At 32.9% G+C, this 9,493-nt stretch overlaps 2 protein-coding genes across 2 annotated transcripts; both read left to right on the forward strand.

The window, feature by feature from the left end:
* The first annotated feature begins 4,080 nt into the window (after positions 1–4,080).
* Positions 4,081–5,681, forward strand: LOC104905399 (hypothetical protein). Its single transcript, XM_010693938.4, has 2 exons — positions 4,081–4,217; positions 4,708–5,681. The coding sequence occupies exons 1-2, from the start codon at positions 4,161–4,163 to the stop codon at positions 5,287–5,289; spliced, it is 639 nt and encodes a 212-aa protein (XP_010692240.2). The 5' UTR covers positions 4,081–4,160; the 3' UTR covers positions 5,290–5,681.
* A 1,576-nt stretch (positions 5,682–7,257) lies between these two features.
* Positions 7,258–9,493, forward strand: LOC104905397 (pentatricopeptide repeat-containing protein At2g45350, chloroplastic). Its single transcript, XM_019252189.3, has one exon. It carries the CDS (start codon positions 7,364–7,366, stop codon positions 9,299–9,301), a length of 1,938 nt encoding a protein of 645 aa, XP_019107734.1. The 5' UTR covers positions 7,258–7,363; the 3' UTR covers positions 9,302–9,493.

A 9,493-nucleotide genomic window follows, 5' to 3' on the forward strand; every position in this document is an offset into this window, starting at 1 on the left:
ATAAGTCTAACTTAAAACTAAATAAGTCTAACTGAAAACTGAATGAGTCTAACTGAAAACTAAATTAGTCTAACTGAATATGTCTAACTGAAGAGCAAATAAGTCTAACTGAACTAAATAAGTCTAACTGAAGAGTTAAAAAGTCTAACTGAAAACTAAATAAGTCTAACTGAAAACTAAATTAGTCTAAATGAATCAGTCTATGAATCAGTCTAACTGAAAAGAAAATAAGTGTAACTGAAGAGTTAATAAGTCTAACTGAAAACTAAATAAGTCTAACTGAAAACTAAATTAGTCTAACTGAATATGTCTAACTGAAGAGCAAATAAGTCTAACTGAAAACTAAATAAGTCTAACTGAAGAGTTAAAAAGTCTAACTGAAAACTAAATAAGTCTAACTGAAAACTAAATTAGTCTAAATGAATCAGTCTATGAATCAGTCTAACTGAAAAGAAAATAAGTGTAACTGAAGTGTAAATAAGTCTAACTGAAGAGTTAATAAGTCTAACTGAACACTTAATAAGTCTAACTGAATCAGTCTAACTGAAGAGTAAACAAGTCTAACTGAAAACTAAATTACTCTAACTGAACACTTAATAAGTCTATCTGAATCAGTCTAACTGAAGAGTAAATAAGTCTAACAGAAGAGTAAATAAGTCTAACTGAAGCGTAAATAAGTTTAACTGAAGAGGTAATAAGTCCAACTGAAAATTAATTAAGTGTAACTGAAAACTATATTAACTGAAAACTAAAGTACTCTAACTGATCACTTTATAAGTCTAACTGAAAACTAATTAAGTCTAACTGAAAAAAAAGTTAATGAGTGAAAAATAGACTTTTGTTGCAATGTAAAAGGTAATTTTATGCATACTAACTGATACAATCAAAATTATAACTGAAAATGAGTAAATGCAATTGAAATTTAATTTAGACATACCCTGTTACTTTGTCTTGTATTCCAGCTGATTCTTCATGTAATTTCTTTCTTTTTTTTTCTGATGTGATATCTGTGTTACGGTTTTCATTGTTTAGTTCGATTTGTAATGTGAGATCTCTGTGAATATTCTCATTGCTCAGATCAATTTGTAACGAACTTGCGATTTGTGAATTCGAATCTTCGGCTGACATTCTTGTTCAATTTGTAACGAACTAGATTTCAGTAGTGGAACTAGATTTGTAGTGAGAAAGTGGAAGTGTTGGATATGTTTTTGTTCTTGAACAATGGCGGATGAAGCGGATGAAGGGGATGAAAGTGTTTTTTTGTTTTTTTTATTTTTTTTTTTTTTTCGGTCTTTAATAAGTCGCGCGCGTTGCGTTGCGTTGCTCGTCCGATGAGAGTGTTGTGTCGGACGAGTCCGACACAATACGTTCTAGAGCTAACTGAAACGAGAGTTGAATGTTTTCAGTTGGTTTTATTTTTCTTTCATTTAGTCGAATTTTTCTTTTCCGTTGGACTTTCTTTTCTTTCAGTTGGACTTTCTTTTCTTTCAGTTGGACTTCCTTTTCTTTCAGTTGGACTTCCTTTTCTTTCAGTTAGACTTTCTTTTCTTTCAGTTAGACTTTCTTTTCTTTCAGTTAGACTTTTTTTTCTTTCAGTTGGACCAACTGAAAGAAATAATGGGCCAACTGAAAGAAATAATGGACTAACTGAAACAAAATGAAGACTACCTGAAGAAAAATGTAGACTACCTGAAAAAGAATAAAGACCAACTGAAACCCAAGTAAGTCTAACTGAAGCACAAAAACCCACTGAAAAACAAAGAAGACTAACTGAAAACAAAATGAAGACTACCTGAAAAAAATTGGAACCACCTGAAAAAAAATGAAGACTATCTGAAAAAAAATTGGAACCACCTGAAAGTCGTCCGACCAAGATTATGGTCGGACGAGTCCGACACAATACGTTCTCAATAGTTATATATGTGGTTTTAGTTAATATCAAGATTAGAATGACAATTTTGTAGTGTCATTTAAAAGTTTACTAGTTATTAGGTCCGGGTTATGTCCCGGGTAAGAAAAAGTTTCATTTATTAATATAATACTTTATGATAATAATATTAAATACAACTTAGTCTAGTGGTTAAGACTTTAGTATATGTACTTGAGTTCTCGAGATCAAACCTTTTACTACGCAATTTCTAAATTTTTTTATTGACATGGATTACATGAATTAAAACTTCTTAAGGAGAGCTTACTCTTTCTTTTTTCTGGAAAGAATAGTTATGAAACTATAGAAAATGAATTTATAAATTTGTATTAGGGAGTACTATGTCATGTTTATCAGTAAACTTGCAAATTATCATATGAGACGATCTAAATATTACATTAAGTATTATTTGAGGGAAAAAGAGAGTAAAAAGCTACTCTTGTTCTCTTTCATTCTTCTTAATATAGACAAAAACTTGACTCTATCTGTATATTTCTCTATTATAATAAACTAATTAAGATCTTATTAACGATTGTGAGTTTGGCTTATAGAATTTTGTTTGATCTAATGTAATATATATGTTAGTTTTTGACTTATTTTGTAAATATCGTAGCTTGTATGACTTCAAATCAATGAATTAATTATTATTTTAAAAAACTAATAAATTAAGAAAAATGTATACCAAAGTACTTACGGATATTTTGTTTATTGCTAATTGGTTGGATCAAATAGGTCTTTTTTAGGTGGGCACAATAAAATAAACTTTATCAATATAAGACTAAAAAAGGAAGTTTAATCTAGTTTGACTTAAAATATTGGCATATGTTACTTTGAAACAATAGATAGATATTGAACTTATTACTTCTTTGTCTATAGCTCTTAATTTAATTCATGTACTAACCTACTATTGTCTTTAGATATCAGCTAGTCCAAATATATTAATTACATGGAGTATATACTAATTATCCAATGTTCATAAAAGTTGTCACATTTCGTAAAATTGTTATTTTTTACAATTGACTTCTATCCTTGTTAATAAAGATTGTGCAAGGGAACGAGTGTTCGGAAAAGCTTTAACTTTTATAAATTATGATTGAGTAAATTAAATTTCATTCATGGATAAATATATAGTGTTAGGGCAATGTAACAGTTATTATTAATCAAATACTACTCCCTCCGTTTCACAATATAAGGCACGCACGAGGTTCGAGGTCGAACTTTGACCGTTAATTACTCTCAATTTATGATGATAAAAAAAATTTAAAAATAATATTATTGTAGTATCTTTCAAGACGAATCCAACGGTATACTTTTTATAATTTTTATTTATCGTATTTGAGAGATATTTGTGGTCAAAGCAAATTTTCGTAAAGCGTGAATGCCTTATATTTTGAAACAGAGGGAGTAGTAATTAAGATTTTTTATGGGAAAGGACCAATTAAAATAGGTTTTTATGGGGAAGACCGATTAAAATAGGGTTTTTGTGGGGAAATACCACTTATTTTTTTTAGGAGGGAATGACCTATTAAAATACTTTCGTTGGCAACTTAAACCACATTACGATTTTCCGACCAAATTGTCAACTTTCCGACGTTGACTTATTTTTCCGTCAAAAATATCGATTTTATTTCTGTTTCTCCTCCTCCCCCATCCCTAGCAAAAAAAAAAATACTATTTTTATGGGGAAGAAACAAAAAAAAAAACTGAGGTTTTGGAGAGAAAGAAATTGTCAACGCCGGAAAGTTGACAAGTTGGCGAAAATTGTAATGTGGTGTTAAGTTGTCAAGGGAAGTATTTTAATTGATCCTTCCCCCTAAAAAGAATTTTATGTGGTGTTTCTCCACAAAAATCCTATTTTTATTGTTCTTCCTCCCCCCCAAAAAAAATCATAGTAATTATTATTAATCCGCCACCCCAAAGAAAAAAATATTCTTACAAAATTTACGTTGCAGTATATGGAGTAGTACTAAACATTTATTAATATACTAAAACAAAATACTATGGTCAGCACGTTAGTTGGTAAGAACTAAGAAGCTAACTAAGACCATGTCGTTTTTTAATAATTTGCAAAGAAGAACCTGCCTCAGTTGCTTCCCAAATCCATGCCTCTTTTTCTTGGTATATATACCTATCTTTTGTCTTCAAGAACTTCACTTCTTCAAACTACATATATACACATACATATCAATAAAAGCTACATAAACATATTATTTTATTACAACTTACACCAAAAATGTCTCATTGGTCAGCTGAAAATGCTACTAAAGCTTACCTTAGAACCATAAAAATGGTAAGCATATATTATAAGATTAATGCTTTCATTCTTGTAATTTTTTTTTTGTTGATAAGGAAAGAAAAAACCAAGGTGGGTTCCAAGCGGAGGATCCCTAAAGCATCCTTATGGATGATTACAGAAAAACAGTGGCGAATCTTGAAAGATTTGTTACAGGGGCTAGATTTTTCCAAAAAACATATTATGATGTCGTGTAACTTGTTTCTGTATGTTAGGTTTTTGGCTCTAAACTACAAGCTAAGGCTTAATTTTTTTAAAAAAAAAAAACTACGGGGCCAGGCCCAGGCCTGCACCAATGGGTATGTGGCCTATTGATACCATGTCAAAGGACCAACTCAACCAAAAGCTTAAGATGATGGTTGAGGCCCCAGAAATAGATTTATACTCTATCAGATTGATCTAAAGACTCGAACCAATTCAAATGATTTTGATTAATATTGAGTTCTTGTACATGTGACTAATCTTTATTATGGTTCATTTTTTGTAGGGTAAAAGAGGTAAAGAGCCTGATGTAGCAGAGTTCATATCAGCTTTAGCAGGAGGAAACAATGCTCAACTCATGGTGGAGGTTTGTGGTTCCACTGCAGGCTCAAATACCTTAGCCTTAGTGGCTGCAGCCCACCAGACTGGCGGACGAGTCGTCTGCATCTTGCCCAGCCAAAAAGAGCTACGTACCTCGAAATTCGAGTTGATGTCACGTTATGTAAATCGTATAGAATTTGTGACAGGTGATGCACTCTCGTTGTTGAGTAATGAGTATAAGAGTGCAGATTTCGTGACAGTTGATTGCAATATCAACTGTCACGAAATGATTTTTAAAGAAGCTCAAAATGGAGGAATTGTTGTAGGGTACAATGCACAACATTTAGTGCCATCAAGTAATGAATTAGGGGGACATTTTTTACCCATTGGAGAAGGATTATTGGTAAGCAAAGTGCCTAAACGTCATGATTTTAGATCAAGTTACAATGGAAAAAGGAGTAAATGGATAGTAAAGGTGGATAAATGTACAGGGGAAGAGCATGTGTTTAGGATTACTTGCCCTCAACAGAAAATAATTCAAGCTTAGAGGTCGAGTGATATCTATTGTTGTAGTACTACTTCTTTCGGAGTTTTAAATGCAACAAATGGGTATTATTTGTGAGATATAATTAATATTTGTTTGTTGCATTTAAAACGAAACGGATGAAGTATATTAAGATGTAAATATATATGATCTTCAAGTACTTTGTAATTTGTGACGCACATCTAGCTTTGTTGTTTTTGTAGAAGTTTAGATGTTTGCTACTATGTATAAGTTGAATTAGGGCCTAGGGATGAAGAGGGACAAACTAATGTGGCATTCCTAAAGTCCTCTTTTGCATATTTGTATTAGTTTCAATAGATTTTGTATGTCTAAAACTGGCATATTTTTAGAGATTACCATCTATCAACTAATGAAGTTTCGTTGCATTTGCAAAATTCTACTTCCTCTATTTAGAAATAGTTGCACCGTTTTATGTTTTCACGCTTGTCGATGCATGGTTTCAAACGTTAATATCTTTAATTATCAATGAGTAAAAATTATAAAAAGTTAATATTAAAAAATAGTATATTGAAACGAATATAACAAGATCGCATATGACTATGTTATTTCCTAAAATATAAATCACCAAAGATAATCAAAATGTAAGATGTGAATAATATATATTATGCAAATGGTGCAATTATTTCTAAACGGAGAAAGAATATTACACGCTTCAATTAGAGTTTTACTAACCCTATTCTGAGATTGGTTAGCTCAAATATTTTGCAACTTCATTGTAGAAAAAACAAAAGAATTAGCTACTTTTGCAACTTGGGCATCTTTCATGTAATCATGTGCATCTTGTTTGTTTGACAAGCAACTAGTACTCCTATCCAACAAGTCCCAATGAGAAACCCAATTCTAATATTTTCAAACAATGGGGAATTTATTGGGCTTGCTGTAATAAAGTTTTATATAGTGTTGAACTATCCAATAGAATTACTAGTCTATGTTCACCCACTGAAAATATACAAATTAAATCAAATACAATCATGTATAACAACAATCATTGCATAATCAAAAGAGACTTGATTGGCATTTTCATCATTAAGCATCTGTCCTATCAAGCTAAATGATCACATGTATTTCTCTCTGAAATAACACGGTATATTTAGTTTGGCATATGAATTATTATAGTAATCATTAAATTAAGTTGAAATATCTATCTACCTCTTATATGCTTAGTAATCTCCCTTATTTTCAATCGACACAGATAAAGTAGACTTGCAATAGTTTATTGTAAGACCACATTAAATTCGAGGAAAACTTATTACTTTGCAGATAACTGTTAACGTCTTACAATAAGTTATTGTCACTTAACCTCAACTATTATTATTTTTAAATATTAATTGTTAAACACAACTTTAATGCAATAAATCTCATGATGAAAGTGGATACTAGTAAAAAAAAACGTCTCATAATGATGTATTGCCAAATAGAGTGATAACTTTCTTACCAACCCCAAAGTCTAGCTCACCTCAATCTCTTCCCTCCATAGGTCCAGCATGTCATCGTATGCTTATTCTAGTACCATTCATCATACCTCGGTTGCTCATTAGGATCTAAGTTCTTACAATAATTGCATATTGATGATTGAAACTTGGGGTCCTTCCAACGCACTTTATCTTCATTCATACACCCTTAAGGAACCTTTATAGGAGCTCACTCATCCTGAATTCCTAGTCAAGCACACAAAAATAGCAAAGTATCCTAGTATATGACCTCCTTAGAATAAAACTCATCATATTATCCATACAGGTCTATACAATCGAATGATTCAAATCTTTAATCTTAAATAATTGTACGTATTAAGATCATCTCCATTTCTTTTCATCCATTTCCTATCTTAAGATATTAAAGTCTAAACTATCAAATAAATCAAATTCCTACAACAACCCTTTTTTTCCCTTCATGCATTCTCAAACAATCATTCAAAAAAGACTATCCATAAGAAACTAAGGTGTTATTACACCCCCCAAAAAATATCTAAGAAGGTCAAAAGAAAGGAAAAACCTTATCTACCCTATAACAAGTTAACAACCTTTTATTCTTGGACTGATTTTTCCCGCTAAATTTGATGCTACTCTGTGCAAATTCAACTCAACCATGGAAGTCCACCATTCCCACTTTCTCTCTCCTCCAACATTGCAAAACTTTAAATGACATCAAACAAATTCATGCTCGCCTAATTACAACTGGGTTTATCAAAAACCCTAATTTTACCACAAAACTCATTCTCAATTTATGTTCTTCCCCTTATACACCTCTCATTCAATTTGCGCGCTACCTTTTGTTGTCGCAACACGCTATAATTGCAAAGAAAAATACCCATTTCGATCCTTTTCTTTTTAATGCTGTAATTAAGTCCTTTGCTGTTGGAAATTTTGAACCAAAACAGGCTCTTTTTGTTTTCAATTTCATGGTTGAGAATGGAATTTGTGTGGATAAATACTCGTTTTCTTTGGTTCTTAAAGCTTGTTCTCGATTTGGGTTTTTGAAAGAAGGGATGCAGATTCATGGGTTGTTGAGGAAATTAGAAATTGGGTCAGAATTGTATCTGCAAAATTGTTTGATTTCTTTGTATGTGAAGTGTGGGTGTGTTGAGTTTGCACGCCAAGTGTTTGATAGAACGCCGAAGAGAGATTCGGTTTCTTATAATGCGATGATTGATGGATACGTGAAGGTGGGTTTGTTAAGCCTTGCTAGGGAGTTGTTTGATTGTATGCCGATTAAGGAGAAGAATTTGATATCTTGGAATTCTATGATTGGTGGGTATATGCAGTGTAAAGATGAGCTTGATAGAGCTTGGGAGTTGTTTGAGGAAATGCCCAAGAGAGATATGATTACTTGGAATTTGATGATTGATGGACTAGTGAAATGCAAACAGATGGCAGTTGCCCATGATCTATTTGACCGAATGCCTGAACGAGATGCAATCACTTGGGCCACGATGGTCGATGGCTATGTAAAAATTGGTAGTCTCGACATTGCTAGGAATTTGTTTGATCAAACTCCTGGAAAGGATATAGTGGTTTGCAATGCCATGATGGCTGGATATGTTCAAAATGGAAATTTTCTTGAAGCACTGGAATTCTTCCATGATATATTACAGATGAAATTTTTATTCCCTGATAGAACTACGTTCTCAATAGTTCTTTCCGCCATTTCCCAACTAGGACAGGTTGATGAGGGCATCGCTGTGCATTCTTATATTCAGGACAATGGAATTATCATTGATGGGAAACTGGCCGTGGCTCTAATAGATATGTATTCAAAATGTGGCACCATAGATATGGCGATTGAGGTATTCGAGAGTTTGAAAGGAAAAGATGTTGATCATTGGAATGCCATGATATGTGGATTGGCTGTTCATGGCTTCGGTGAATTGGCATTTGAGCTTTTTATGCAGATGCAGAAACTTCACTTAAAGCCTGATGATATTACATTCATTGGGCTGCTTAATGCTTGTGGTCATGCTGGTTTAGTGAAGGAGGGACAAATATGTTTCGAGCTGATGAGAAGAGTGCATAATTTGGAGCCAAAACTCCAGCACTATGGGTGCATGGTTGACATCTTTGGTCGAGCTGGGCGTCTAAAAGAAGCAAAAAAAGTCATAGACGAGATGCCTATTGAACCAAATGACATTATTTGGAGAACATTGCTTAGTGCTTGTATTAATTATGGAAACTTTGATCTAGGGCAGCAGGTTGCTGAGCATCTTATGAGGCTTGATTATGGTAATTCAGGCTTTTATGTGCTTCTCTCCAACATGTATGCTGGATTTGGTATGTGGGATGACGTTAGCAGGATTAGAACTGTGATGGAGGACAGAGCTCTAAAGAAACTTCCTGGTTGCAGCTCTATTGAACTCAATGGAGCAGTCCATGAGTTTCTTGTTAGCGATACGTCTCATCCTTGTACTGGGGAGGTTTATTCTTTGTTGGACAACTTCAGTGCTTCAGGATTCAGCTTGAAAATGGAATCAGATCCCACAGAGCTGGAACTAGTGAATTAGTGAAATCGAATACTATCGATGGCATCCTAGGTACGACTTAATTTTATTAAAATGTATGTATACTTGATGTGTTCTTCTCCCACAGAGATGCATGCAGAGCTCTAATGTACATGTCATAATAAACCTCTGCAAGATAAATGTCTATAGTTTCACTTTAAAGGTTGGCAATAAAACTTTAACCCATCTTCATTA

Source organism: Beta vulgaris, chromosome 1 (assembly GCF_026745355.1).
Source record: "Beta vulgaris subsp. vulgaris cultivar EL10 chromosome 1, EL10.2, whole genome shotgun sequence".
NCBI lineage: Eukaryota > Viridiplantae > Streptophyta > Magnoliopsida > Caryophyllales > Amaranthaceae > Beta > Beta vulgaris.